Genomic DNA, 15,439 nt, shown 5'->3' with positions numbered 1-15,439 from the left:
TGTGTGTGTGTGTGTGTGTGTGTGTGTGTGTGTGCGTGCGTGTGCGTGTGTGTGTGTATAAACTCCTATAGGAATACAGTAAATGTTTCATTTTACACAAAACATTCATCCCAGATAGAGTACAGTATATAAATCCTTATGAAACTAACATTACAAATGTTCAACATTTAATTCAACACAAGCGCTGTTACACTGCATTGCGAGGCTGGTCCATATTTAAAGGACAACCGACGTCTCCGGACAAGTTATGTCCATAATTTGTAAAATGGCTTCAAATGACTTCTACTGAGCATATTTTACAAAGGTTCCATCACATATAGTTATATTTCACGTTTTAAGACTCGCGCTGAATATTCCGGAAGTGTTGTTTTTGAGTTGGTGACTCACGTTACGTCACTGAAGGAACGCCCCTGACCGAAAAAAGGACACATTGTAGCAGTCCTTCCATCATGTCAATGCATTTTGCTGTACTTGATTGGTCTGAAAACTTCGTGTTGCACCAAAATGAGGCAGAAGAGGGCGACAAAGCTCCGTGTAAGGAATTAATCAGCCTGTGGAAACGAGGTGATTAATTCCATACATGGAGCTTTGTCGCCATTTTCTGCCTCTTTTCTGGGACGCTACATTGCAGTCCAGATGCCTCACAATGACACGGAAGGACTTCTTTAATCGATTGCAAACATGTATGCTTTCCTCTTCAGAACTATTTGAATCATATTCATAACTGCATGAGTAACAAGAAAGCATATTCTCCGAATCTGAAGCCATTGTTTTGATTCGCCAGCAAGGCAAGACGTCTTGGGGTGACACCACGAACAAGGGGGCGGGACCTTCTTAAACAGGCCACTTCCGGGTTAATTTCTTTTTGCAGATTTTGGACACTCTAAGTCATTCTTATTGGTGTTTTGCGTTTGACTAAAAATATCATGCTGCATGTTTTGGGTATTTTAGATGCTATAAAACGTTTTTCTGATGTCAGTTAGGAAACAAAAAAGTGATGTCGGTTGTCCTTTAAGAATGAATTGGGGGGAACCAACAGTCAGAGAGTATCAGGATTGGGGGAGCTCTCGTCTAGAGAGGGTGAGTGCCACTCATCCTCCACCTATTGGGAACGCAAGGCTGCCATCTTGATGCGAGATGCAAGGTGACACCCCCAACAAATATGTGGGCTGGCTACTGTGTTGGGATAACTGGCTGGGATGATAGCTTCTTTGCTCACTTGGCAGGGGGGGTCGATTGTAGACTACCGTGGGGGTTGAAATGGGACGGATGGAGGCACTGGGTCCTTGCACACTGCTTTTGTTGGCCGATTTTGTGGGGCTCAATGCTGCTGGTATAACACCAGGGGAGTGTGGACATTGTTAGCGCCCTGGCGGACAGGATGGCCTGCATCGCCACCCCGACACCACAGAAATTCCAGTTAATCTCTGATATTTACTATGCATGTAAGAGGATGTCAATTCACTTGCATGTTCCTTAGGTTACACCTTAATTACTATACATAACTCTGAAGACTTTGCAAACTCCGCAAGCTGTTAACCTCACTTGCATTCCGCAGCTGCAAACTCAAATTGTCCATCACCCTTAACAGTACTGCACCACATAAAATTCCACTTTGGTATGTGATTGTAGTCGGTGGTGTATATAATTGCTTTTTTCCCCTTTTAGCGGGTTTATTTTTTACCTGTCCTCTGTGTTAGATTATGAATCTTTCCAGATTAAATCTTGTTCTTCTTCCCGGATAACGTAGACTAAATTTAGACACATAAATGAGTGGTTTATAATAAACATTGAATGTTTTAGAATGTGCATATATAAAATAGTCCTATCACACTGTTTTATATTTTTTCTGTTACTACCCATTTCAACCTTTATTCTGACTGGCTGCAATTGTGTTTTGTGGATTTTTTGTTGATTTTTTTTGGAAGGAGGTAAAATGTTTACTTTTAGTTTTCAATCTCTATAAGAGGACCAAATCGCCAAGTTGGGTACACTGACTGCTTTTGGAAAGGATCTCCTCTCAGTTCGCAGCCATACTCTTAGTGTAGAGAGAATCGAGGATAAGTATGTTGACAGTGAGATTATCGGATTGACGTTAGATTTACATACCTGAACAGGGGTTACTCTTTGTGGAAATGGCGGACAGGCCGATGCGACGATGCCATGCGGGTGCGAGACACTTATTGGCACTTTTATATCTTTCCAAAGGTTTCCTTATCTTGGAAAGAGGAGCAAATACACCTGTACCAATAAATAAACAAATAAATAAGATGCTCATGGTGCTTCATTCAGGGTAGTTTTGTTAATTAATTATAGTACAGTGATCCCTCGCTACTTCGCGGTTCCTTATCGCGGCTTCAGTGCATCCCGGATTTTTTTTCAGGGGAAAAACTTTTTTGTTTTATTTTTTATTTTTATTTTTTTATTAACGGCATGCAAATGTGCAAACAAACAAAGTAAAAGAAACAACACTGCAAACAAAGCAGAATAAAATAAAACGCCTGGCTTTGGACAGCTCATGGAGCATTCTGCTTCTAGAAATCGGGCCATGTCGGTTTATAAAAATCTTCTTGCTAAAAAAAAGAAAGAGTGCAAACAACTAGCGATAACAATGTTCTTCTCTCGGTGAAAGACTCCTTCAGTAGAAAAAGACGCTACAACGCAGCGCAGTCAGGACGAACAGGCGCAGCAGCAAAATATTGTTTTACAAGACCGTTCTTTAAACTATTAAAAAGAGGGTTTTTTTGTTTCATTCTGCAGTATGTCCAGTTTTGCATTGTAAAAAAAATACTAATTAAAAAAAAGCTGACTACATTGTATTTCGCGGATTTCATCTATCGCAGGCAATTTTTGGAAGGTATCTCTCGCGATAAACGAGGGTTGTACTGTACTTTATACTGATTGATTGAGGACTTGTATATTGCAGCGGGACAAAAAAAAAACTAAATATGAATAACAAATGAATATATGAGAAGGAGCTGATCTCTAAAACTAGTAAAAAGTAGTTCTACGACATACCATGTTTGAGTTGACAGGTAAAATACTGGATGCCCGCCACAGAGCCATCATTCTTCCCCTCTGGCTTGTCAAGCACGACTCCAGCCCAGAGACCACCAGAGAACTCTGTGCTACCACAGAATTGCAGAGTTCCAACCTATAAAAGAAGCAGAATATGTGCTTGAGTCAAGGTGAAAACAAGGAATTTAGTTATTTACAAAACACACTAACGCCAAATTACTGTTTTACAACTGCAGTTTTACAACTGCAGTTTGTAAGATCTTGTCTAACCTAATTTGGCATTGAAAATGGCTGGTTACATTGATAAGGGGAAACATCTGACCTCTGGGTAATCTTACCAAAACATGTTGGTAGGGGTGGACAATTTTGGGACAAGAAATAATCACGATTATTCTGATTATGGTCAGGAAGGGCATTAGACGTAAAAGCTTGCCCAAAACAAACATGCGAATCAAACCTCTGATGATAAAGGACACTGATTCGCAGTGGCGAACCCTGAAGGGAAAGGCCGAACTAACTGATCTAAATAAGAATTATTCACTGATTTCAACTTTCAGTATTTACTAAAATGACCTTGTAAAATACAGTAAAGTCTCGTTATATCGACATTCTCAGGAGTCCGAAAAAATATCGATATAACCGGGACTATCGATATATGCGCGCGCGCATGTAATTTTCTCCCTGCGTTCATAGAAATAGTATCGTAATAAGCGGTACTATCGATATAACCGATATCGATATAACGAGACTTTACTGTATGTGAAATTCAAGCTTCTTGCTTTTTCATGCTGTTACATCCACACCTTTGATACCTCATTCATGGCACATATTAAAGCGCTGAATCACTAAGCAGTACTGCTCTCTTTTTATAAATGTATTTTATTTCGTTTATTTTCTCAAGTTATGGGGCTAACCAAAGATCTCAGGGATTGCATGTCATGCCATACTTTGGCATCATCATGATGAGTCTTGATCTTGGTTTTATTCCCTGGTCCTTTTCACTATCTTTGTGACTGCTTTATTTCCTGTATATCCGTGTTAAAAGCTTTGTGACAGCTTCAGCTATTGTTAAAGCGCTATATAAATCAATATGTATTGTATTGTATTGAATGGCATGTGGAAGTGTCCTTGGGTGTTTTGAAAGGCGCTTGAAATAAAATGTATTATTATTATTTTAAATGCGGGTGTGGGTTTGCTGCTCTGATGAAAAAGTCCTTGGTTTCTTGTATCCTTTTTTTTGAGGACAGGAAAAACTCCTTGAGTCTAAACTCCTTCAGTCTCAACTTTAAATGAGAACCGACGCCTCCGGACAAGTTGTGACCATAATTTGTCAAATCACTTCAAATGACTTCTACTGAGCGTATTTTACAAAGATTCCACCACATATAGCTATATTTTACGTTTTAAGACTCACACTGAATATTCAGGAAGTCTTGTTTTTGAGTTGATGACGATGCCTGAGTGACGTCACGTCTGCAACGCCCCTGAACGAGAAAGCGACACACAATGCATTTTGGGTACTTTGTTTGGTCTGAAAACTTTGTATTGATCCATGTTGATGGCGAAATTAGAATGAAAACACATCATAGAGAAGTACATTCCTGTACTTCTCTATCAGCATTCTTAAAGCAAAGTCGTACTCTTTTTTGACATGAAGCCATTCTGCTCATAGTCTAGCTTCAACTACTCTTTTCCAGAGTTTCATTGTATGGCTCATCAACTTTATTCCTCTGTAGTTAGTACAACTCTGCACATCTCCTTTGTTCTTAAACATGGGCACGAGTACACTTCGTCTCCATTCTTCAGGCATCTGTTCACCATCTAAGATCTTGTTGAATAACCCAGTCAGGAACACCACCTCCACCTCTCCAAGACACTTCCATACCTTGATTGGTAAATCATCAGGCCCGAGTGTCTTTCCCCCCTTCATCCTCTTCAGCGCGCTCCTCACTTCATCCTTGCTAATGCTTGCTACGTCTTGGTCCACAACAGTCACGTCTTCGACTCTTTGTTCCTTCTCATTTTCCTCATTCTTCAAAGTGCTCTTTCCATTTTGCCATCGCACTACTGGCACATGTTAATACATTGCCATCTCTTTCCTTAATCACCCAAACCTACTGCAGGGCCTTACCATCTTTGTCTCTCTGTCTCGCCAGCCTGTAAAGATCAGTCTCACCTTCCTTGCTGTCCAGCCGAGCATACAAGTCATCATAGGCCTCTTGTTTGGCCTTTGCCACCTTTATTTTAACCGTGCGCTGAATCTCCTTGTACTGCTGTCTACTCTGCTCCGTACTCTCACTGTCCCACTTCTTTGCTAACCTCTTTCTCTGTAAACACTCCTGCACCTCCCCATTCCACCACCAAGTCTATCTACCTTTCTTCCACTCGATACGCCAAGTACTTTTCGACCTGTGTCTCTGATTATGTTCGCTGTAGTTTGCCAGTCATCTGGCACCTCTTGCCCACCCAGTGCTTGTCTTACCTCCTTCCTAAATGTCATGCAACACTCTTCCTTTTTCAACTTCCACTATTTTGTCCTCACTTCAGCCTTTGGTTTCTTCATCTTCCTCACTGCCAGCGTCATCCTACACACCACCAACCTACGCTGTCTGGCTACACTCTCACCAACCACTACTTTGCAGTCACTGATTTCCTTTAGATGGTGCCGTTGACACAAAATGTAGTAGCTCACATCCTACTTGTGGGGCATCCCCACAAACAACATTGAACATTACACCTTCAATTTCTAGCTTCAGACTCATCATTCTATCTGAGGCTCTTTTTACTTCTAAGACATTCCTAACAAACTCCTCTTTTAAGATAACCCCAACTCCATTTCTCTTTCTGTCTTCACCATGATTGAACAACTTAAACCCTGACCGTAAGCTTCTCGCCTTGCTCCCTTTCCACCTGGTCTCCTGGACACACCGTGTGTCTATCTTCCTTCTCTGCACCATGTCAACCAGCTCTCGACCTTTACCTGTCATTGTTCCTACATTCAAAGTTCCTACTCTTAGTTCTACACTCTTGGCGTTCCATTTCTCTCTTTTTCTCCGGGCACACCTCCCTCCTCTCCTTCTTCGACCAACAGTAGTCAATTTTCCACTGGCACCCTGAAGGTCAACAGTACCAATGGCGGCCATTGTTAACCCGGGCCGCCACCGATCCGGTATAGGATTCAGAGGTTTGATTCACATATTTGTTTTGGCAAAAATGTTTAACGTCGGATGCCCTTCCTGACACAACCCTCTGTATTTATCCGGGCTTGGGACCGGCACAATAAGACACTGGCTTGTGCCTCCTTGTGGCTACATTCAAATCTTATTTACCATACCGTAATTAAACAATTTCCTTCTTTCTTTAGGGTACAGGTCTTTTTTTTTAACAGACAACTCATACACCAAAAGTCGGAAATATTCATTTTCCTTGCACTTCAGAACGTATTTGTAAACACCTTCTTATAATCAAGGAAAGATTTTTGAGAAAATAATTAACTAAATAAGATGAAGCACAAACCTTCTTTCCGGGTATCACCACACGGTCACCAAGTTGGATTCCCATGGAGGTGAGATTTATCAGGGCTTTTTCGGAAAGAGCAGTAGGGGTCTGGTCTTGCAACGTTAAAGGCAAGGAGCTGGACTTTGGCAAAGCCACTCTCAGTAAAGTCTGCAGCTCTTTGGCCAGAGCAGCAGCATCTGCCATCTCTAAGGGCATGTTGAGAGGATCAGGAACAACATCGGCTGGGTTCTGGCCTTTATCATTCTATAATATAAGACCAGAGACGATCCAAAATATAGTTATTACATTAAAACGTTCATCCACAGAGATCGTTTTATTCATAAAGCCAAATCTCCTCAGTGATTGAATTGGGAAATGTGAGAGTAGTAGAAATCAGAATCAGAATCAGAATCAGAATCATCTTTATTGCCAAGTATGTAGAACATACAAGTAATTTGTTTCCGGTAGAACACGCTGCACTAGTATCGTCGTAAAAAAAAACTGCTAAGTGGCACTATACAGTTCCATTTTGGCTACTGTTGAAGAGGTCAAAGAGTTAATGGCTTGGGGGAAGAAGCTGTTTAAATGTCTGCTGGATTTGGTGCGCATGGATCGGTAGCGCCTGCCTGAGGGGAGTAGTTGGAAAAGGTGGTGGGCAGGGTGCGGAGGGTCCAGTAGGATTTTCCGCGCCCTTGTTCGGATTCTTGCAGTGTGCAAGTCCTCGAGAGTGGGTAGGGCGGTGCCAATGATTTTTTCCGCCGTCCTAACTGTCCGTTGAAGTCGGATTTTGTCCATTTTTGTGGCGGCCCCGAACCAAACGGTGATGGAAGAACACAGGATGGATTCGATGACAGCCGTGTAGAAATGTTGCAGCACCTCCTGTGGCAGGCCATGCTTCTTTAGCAGCCTCAGGAAGTACATTCTCTGTTGGGCCTTTTTCAGAATAGTTGGTGTTGACCTCCCACTTCATGTCCTGGGAGACTGTGATTCCCAGAAACTTGAAGGTCTCAACGGTTGACACAAGGCAGTTGGATAGTGTGAGGGGTAGCTGTGTTGATGGATGTTGAAGAGATCCAACTCTCTGAAATGCCGTCAGCCTTCAATTAGCCAAACTTGTGTTCATTGCTTGCATACATGTGTATGAGAGGATACTTGCTAAACTGGCTATGAAAATAATATCCATTCATTTTCTGAACCGCTTTCTCCTCAAAAGGGTCGTGGGGTATGCTGGAGCCTATCCTTGCTGTCATCGGGCAGCAGGTGGGGGACACCCTGAATTGGTTGCCAGCCAATCGCAGGGCATACTTAGACCAACAACCATCTGAACTCACACTCACACCAAGGGACAATTTGGAGTGTTCAATCATCCTGTCAGGCATGTTTTTTTGGTGGGTATACAAATAAAATCTACCCATGCATGGGGAGAACATGCAAACCGCATAAAGGGAGGGCATAGTCAGGATCGAACCGACAACCTTTGCACTGAAAGTTTGATGTGCTAAACACTGATCCATTAGGCTGTTAGACTGTTTCTATACACAAAGCTAGTAGTAGTAGTAGTAGTAGTAGTAGTAGTAGTAGTAGTAGTCGTAGTAGTAGTAGTAGTAAACAACCTATTACTTTATTTCTAGTTTTGTCTATACGGGTGTATGTAGTTTATTAGATAACTTTGCGTATCTGTAAGGTGTACCGTTATTAAACATCTTTATTGTCAGTCTGATTTCATGTTACACCCTCCTAATTGCTGATAGGCCCGAGCGATATGATGTCATTACTGCTGTATGTATAAAAACAGGTGAAAGGGGCGGCTCTATCTCTTTTGGCTTTCCCACCTTGACCAGACATGTCTCTCTGTTGTCTACAAGAATAAAGTAATCTTTTTTGTTCACCACTTTGGTCCCTGCTGATGTTTCATCGTACAACTCCATAAAACCCAGAACCAGAAAGAGATCCATCATTTATGTCAACACAGGCCACCTATGAAGACAATACACAATATAATTTTGGAACTTCCCACACTGGCAGCTACAACCTTATTCCCTCAATAGTGCTCCTTCATGCTGTACATATAATGTTATTATTAGCTGGGAGACACAGGCACATATTACAGAAAAGTTACTGCACTAGTACTCTATAAATCCTCCAGTGCATGATCACATTATTCAAGGGTCGGGTGCTGATTTTTACAACACTTGCGTCAGCTCAAGTAGTCATAAAAACATACTGTTGGCACTCTCTTTTGTTTATGTTCATATTTTGTCTATCGCTGATCGTAGCGGAAGTGTGGGGAAAAAATGCTGACCATTGCGGAGCAAACTCAAGTAGATGTTTCAGTTCGGAATAAACACAAACAGCAAAAAAATAATAATGCCTCAGATTGGATGAAGGGATTTGCCTGATTGCAGCACAAAGTTCTTTAGTGACACCCAGTGGAGATTTGGTGCAGGGTTGAGGATCATTTTTGCTTTTTGCAATGAAAAATATTTTTTTAAAGACAGTAATTGTCAATTTATGTTGGAGAATCATGCGTTGTGATTTTGTGTTTTTGTTTTAGTTTGTCTCTCTCACACTAGTTTTGCTTTTTTGAATGTTGTTGTGCCGATGACCATTTTGTGTTTGGGAACCTTTTACTGAGCGAGTTGCTTGTTCTGTACCCACAAGGGCACATTAGTCTACTTGTGCCGGTCCCAAGACCGGATAAATACAGAGGGTTGTGTTAGGAAGAGCATCCAATGTAAAAGCTTGGCCAAAACAAACATGCGAATCAAGCTTCTGAAGACGGAGGACATTGATTCGCTGGGGCGACCCCTTGAACGGAAAAGCCGAAAAGAAAAGAAAAATTCCCAATTTATGGTTTGAATCATTTGAATATAAATGAGGAAATGGATAATATTGCTTTATTTCATGTCATCATTACAATTGCTTGCAAGAGTGAGAGCCAAACTGATTAAACCTTGTTTGTTTTCTTTTTTAAATCAACAATTATTTTTCAAAATAAGCCAATGATAAACATTTTCAGCAGTATTCTACAATAAAAGATGTCACAACAACAAAAAGAACAGAAAAAGGAAACAACAGTTGCATCTTGATAGAGTTGATACCAAATTCATGTTTTATAATAACCAACACAATGGAATGGGAAATTGTACAAAGCCTTTATTGTGGTCATGTGTTACCGTGAACATGATACCGTGATCTGGCTGTCAAAGGCAACCTTAGAACTTTAATAATTTTGGTTTTTTTCAATAAAGTGATGACACCCTTTTGGAATTCATGCTCTGATTCCAAAATAATTCAAAGTCCAGCGAGCCAGCCAGAAAGACAGCCAGTCGCAGAATAATACAATAATCACCCCCAAAAAAATTACGAATTTAGGAATGCTTTCAGCTCTTGTGTGTGCGGAATAGAATACGTACTTGATTTACGAGATTATTTGTAGAAGGCTTGGCTTGTGCATGGTTGATCATACAAAAGAGTTTTACGATGCAAATTTCAGTTCGAAAGAGTTTTTGGTTCAGCATTTTCTGTGTTTGATGACCGTTACAAAAAAAAAAAGAGTTTGATTTTTAATAGACTGCAATTGGTATTACAAACAAGCAGGGCGGAAAAAGTTACCCTATGAAATACGGTTGAGTCAATTTTAAGAGTCCTGATATTGATTATACTTTCCTTTTATTGAATAATTATTAATAATGACTTGAAATATCATAATGCAGGAAGTAGAGCCATCATCTTGTCATCATCCTGCACCATATGACAACAGTCAGTCTTTGAGCATTCAGCCTGTAACTTTATGTCAGGACAGTAGTTTTTTTATTCATTTAATGATCTTTGTTCCATCACGTTTTCAACTTTGTTTGCTTGTTTGTAGACTCAGGCTCACCAGACACTACAGTTGGTATTATTTGACTTCTTCTTTGCCTTTCGGCTTTTCCTTTCTGGGGTCACCACAGCAAATCAGTGTCCTCCATCTAACCTGGTTTTGTGCATCCTCTTCTCTCACACCAGCTACCTTTATGTCCTCTTTGACAACATCCACAAACCTCCTCTTTGGTCTTCCTCTCGGTCTCCTGCCTGGCAGTTCAAGATTGAGCATCCTTCTCCCGATGTAGTCACTCTCTCTCCTCCGTATGCATGCCCAAAGCATCTCAGGCTGGCCTCTCTGAATTTTCTCTCCAAAGCCTCTAATATGTGTTGTCCCTCTGTCCTATCCAACCTGGTCACTCCCAAAGAAAACGTCAACATCTTAATCTCTGCTACCTCCAGCTCTGCTTCCTGTCTTTTCGTCAGTGGCGCTGTGTCCAGTCCAAACATCATGGCTGGTCTCACCACCATTTTATACACCTTTCCTTTCATCCTAACTGAAACGTTTCTATCACACATCACACCTGACATTTTTCTCCAGCCGTTCCAGCCTGACTGGAGACGCTTCTTCACCTCTTTTCCACACTCTCCATTGCTTTGGACAGTTGTCCCCAAGTACTTAAAATCATCCAACTTCTTTGTCTCTTTTCCCTGTAGCATCACTCTTCTTCAACAGTAGCCAAAATGGAACTGTATAGTGCCACTTAGCAGTTTTTTTTGACGACGATACTAGTGCAGCGTGTTCTACCGGAAACAAATTCCTTGTGTGTTCTACATTCTTGGCAATAAAGATGATTCTGATTCTGATTCTACTTGGGTCCCTCTCATTCAAACACATATATGTAATCTTGCTGCGACTGATCTTCATTCCTCCACCTCTCGAGTTTCTCCGCCACCTGTTCCCTGTTCTCGCTACAGGTCACAATGTCATCTGCAAACATCATGGTCCAAGGAGATTCTTGTCTAATATCGTCTGTCAGCCTATCCATCACCATAGCGAATAAGAAGGGGCTCAGAGCTGACCCCTGGTGGAGTGCCACCTCCACCTTGAATTCTTCAGTCACACCGACAGCACACCTCACAACTGTCTTACAGTCATGATACATGTCTTGCACCGCTCTTTTCAGTCACTCGCAATACCACAGCTCTTCTGTCGGCAGCCTGTCATCCGCTTTCTCCAGATCTACAAAGACACAATCCAATTCCTTCTGACCTTCTGTGTACTTCTCTATCATTCATTCTTAAAGCAAACACTGCATCTGTCGTACTTTTTTTTGGCATGAAGCCATACTGCTGCTCACAAATGTTCACTTCTGCTCTTAGTCTAGCTTCAACTACTCTTTCCCATAGTTTCATTGTATGGCTCATCAACTTTATTCCTCTGTAGTTACTACAATTCTGCACATCTCCCTTGTTCTTAAAAATGTGCACCAGTACAATTCATCTCCATTCTTCAGGCATCTGAGTTGGTGTTATTTGACATGAGTAAAAAAAAAAGAAAAAAAAAAAGAAAAAGAAAGCTTACCAGTAGACACAAACACAAAAAAGATATAGTTCTATGGTGTGGGGTCAGATTCCAATCATTGAGTTGTTCTGCTCAGTGGCGATGATAATGTCAAAATGACAAACTCAGTAGCTTTCGTGAAAATGCGGTCATGATGAATATGCTCTGCTCGACGAATCTGTTCAAAAAATATTCAAGTGACCCATACTGTATCGGTACAGCCCAATTGGAACCACAACTCTCAGAACTGCCAAGCACTGCCAAACTGACCCTCATGACATCACGTAACTCCTGCACTTTTAGAAAGATGTTGAGATCTGACAAAAATGCAGGAACTTGGCCTAAATTAAGTGTGTGGTAGAAATCAAAAACAACTTCACTCCTCATGCTGTAAATCTTGGCTACAGAACTGTTGATACAGAAAGTGCAAATATATACTGGATTAAAAAAATAAAAAAAGAGACTTAACTTGTCAAGGAGCTCAAACTAGGGCGACAATTCACCTTCCAATAAACCTCCCAACATGACAAAGAACCAAAGAACACACCTATGACAACACAGAATGGCTTTGAAACAACTGGATGGGATGCCGTGCCCAGCAGGAGACTTGATTGGAAATCTCGGGAGGGCCTGAAAATGGCTGTCCATCAACATGCTCCCACGCTGAGTGAAGAAAGAATACAAAAACAACAAATATCCCAAAACAGCCAAAAGTCTGTATTTACCCAGGGTTCCACTGAGCAAAAACAAATGCAAAACAGATTTTGGTTTTCCTTGTACATTCCAAAACCTTGGTACCCGGCCCTCACGCCTGGGACAGGCTCTTGCACACCTACAAGCCTAATCAGGTTATGTGGTATACAAAATACCTGGATGATTTTGCCATTACGAGGCAGCACAATGATGGGGGTGGGGAACAAAAAAGTCATTCAGATTTTTTTTTGTGAAAGGCAGCAACCTACCTGAAAAAATAACATTAACTCATTCACTGCCAGACGTGCAAGAATGTGTCCACTCCAGTGCCAGGATTTTTGTCATTTTGACTCAATTTCCAGGACAGACAGAATATTGAGTTTTAGCACGATAGAAATATTCAATGCAGTGTAAGAAACCTTAGACCAGGGGTGTCCAAAGTCGGTCCTCAAGGGCCGTTGTCCTGCCTCTTTTCCAGCTTACCCAGGAGCAACGCATCTGATTGAAATAATCAGGACCGTTTTGATGCTGCTTCAGAGCTCGCTGATGAGCTAATCATTTGAATCAGGTGTGTTGCACCTGGGTCAGATGGAAAACTGGCAGGACAGTGGCCCTCCAGGCCTGGAGCTGGACATGTCTGCTTTAGACTCTCTTCTTTCACCAGAATAAGAGTTAATTCCGAAGTTATATGGGTCTGGAGTAATGAGGTGCAAGTGGGGGTGGCTGTACAAAAGGCAAATGCTGCCCCATCGTGGGAGGGAAAAACATTGCCAGAGATCTGACCAGCGTTTTATCAGCAAACACCGTAAGATAAAAAACCAAAACCCAAACAAATTCATATTTTCAATTGCCGACTGAATTCGGGAATGTCAGTGAATGAGTTAAACAGATATTAAAAATAAGAAGAGTCAAAATACTGAGACAATCAGTCTACCAGCATAGTTTGCCATTTTCATATGACGCTGCACTAAATGCGTGGTTAGGGTGTGGAACAGAGAGATGTACAGTGAGACCTTGGCTTATGAACTTAATTGGTTCCCAGACAGAGTGTGTAAGGCAAAAAGTGTCTATCCCAAAAAAAAGTTCCCATAGGAAACCATCGATGAGAAGGTTTCTTCAGCCGTCAGCTGTACTTTTTTTGAAGGTGTCGGACGTTTCAAAGTCCGACCGAAAAGTTCGTAAGGCAAGGCGTATGAGCCCCCAATGTACTTCACTGTACTGTAGTGATGTAGAAAAACACCAAAGTAGACACAGAGGTCTTGGGAACTTACTTTGAAAGCAGGATTGGCCCCCATCTCCAAGAGACATGAAACTGCCGATGTGCACAGGTTAGATGCAGCAATGTGCAGGGCGGTGCCAAAGTCAAAATCACGACAGGTTGCGTCTATGTCTTCGAGAAACAGAAATGAGGACAAGGTTTTTCGTTTGTGTGATTTTTCAACAATTTTGTGTGGGATGTCTTTCATTTCATTACTCATCAAGATTTTGTTTGAGTACGAAAATGATTTCGAGTCAGCACTAAATCAAATAGTGAAATGAAAAATCACTGAAAGAACAACCGACACCATTTTTTTTGTTTACTAACTGACATCAGAAAAACATTTTATAGCATCTAAAATACCCAAAACACGCAGGCTGGTATTTTTAGTCAAATGCAAAACACCAATAAAAATTACTTAAAGTGTCCCAAAACTGCCACAAAATGAGCTTGGAACTGGGCAGATTCAGAAAATCCCGCCCCCTTGTTCGTGACGTCACTCTTGGTCACACACTGCCTTGCTCTAGAATAAAAACAATGGCTTCAGTTTTGGAGAATATGCTTTCTTGTTACTCATCCAGTTAGGAATATGATTCAAAAAGTTTTGAAGAGGAAAACATAAATGTTTGCAATCAATTAAAGACGTCCTGTATCAATTCGAGCCGTCTGGACTCCAATGTAGCGTCCAGAAAATGCACAAGATGGCGCACAAGCTCCGTTGGAAATGGGTTTATTTATCTGCTGGGAATTTGTGTAAACTTCTTACACCTTCTTTATGCGTGTTATCGTAATTGGCTGCGACTCACAACGATTCACCATTGCGTTATTTATGTAGTTTTCCTTCTAATTTCGCCATCAACACGGATCAACATGATGTTTTCAGACCAAACAAAGTATCCAAAATGCATTGTGTCACTTTCTCGGTCAGGGACGTTCCCTCTGTGACGCCACGTAGGGGATCGTCATCAACTCAAAAACAAGTCTTCCTGTATATTCAGCGCATGTCTTAAAACGTAAAATATAGCTATATGCGGTGGAATCTTTGTAAAATGCGCTCAGTAGAAGTCATTTGAAGTGATTTTACAAATTATGGACACAACTTGTCCGGACGTGTCGGTTGTCCTTTAAATATGTTGTGTTGAGACCAGTGTGTTTAGATTGGTCTCGTTGCGGGCTACGTCTTCGTTTCAAATTTGTGTTTGTTTAGATCATAAAGTAGTTGGCATTTTTCAAAAGGTTTGTGTCACCGAATGCTGAAATGTATTGTTGACAATATTCAGGCATAAGTTCAAAATAAGCGTATTTCTATGTCAGAATATGTGTAAGTATTTCCTAAAGTAAGTGATTGTTGGTTGAGGACAATTTAAAAACAGTGCAAGCATGGGCTGAAGCAAAGAGGGCATGTACATGATTGCGTTCCCTCCAGAAAATCATGTCAAATCTAAAGTACTTGATTGATAAAACATTTTCGAAAAACTATATGAAATACAATATTTAGACAGACGTATGGATTTTGTGACAATGACAGAGAAGGAAAGAGAAAAATGGACTTGTGAAAACTTTGCTATGTTTGGAAAATGACTTTTTTAAAGGCTGTGGAGGAG

At 41.1% G+C, this 15,439-nt stretch overlaps 1 protein-coding gene across 3 annotated transcripts in view; it reads right to left on the bottom strand.

Annotated features, from left to right (window-relative positions):
- Positions 1–15,439, bottom strand: part of LOC148893958 (CAP-Gly domain-containing linker protein 4) — a 73,197-nt gene that overhangs the window by 38,358 nt on the left and 19,400 nt on the right. For all 3 annotated transcript variants that reach the window (XM_089004478.1, XM_089004480.1, XM_089004481.1), the window contains 4 exons: positions 13,849–13,967; positions 6,535–6,780; positions 3,019–3,154; positions 2,110–2,241 (listed from right to left, as the gene is read on the bottom strand). In XM_089004478.1, the coding sequence (XP_088860604.1) occupies positions 2,110–2,241; positions 3,019–3,154; positions 6,535–6,780; positions 13,849–13,967 (633 nt within the window). The remainder of the gene's footprint in view (positions 1–2,109; positions 2,242–3,018; positions 3,155–6,534; positions 6,781–13,848; positions 13,968–15,439) is intronic.

Source organism: Hippocampus bargibanti, linkage group LG09, assembly GCF_051943395.1.
Source record: "Hippocampus bargibanti isolate YZ-2025 linkage group LG09, ASM5194339v1, whole genome shotgun sequence".
NCBI lineage: Eukaryota > Metazoa > Chordata > Actinopteri > Syngnathiformes > Syngnathidae > Hippocampus > Hippocampus bargibanti.
Note: the sequence above shows the minus strand (reverse complement) of the source record. Positions and strands in the feature narration are given on the sequence as shown.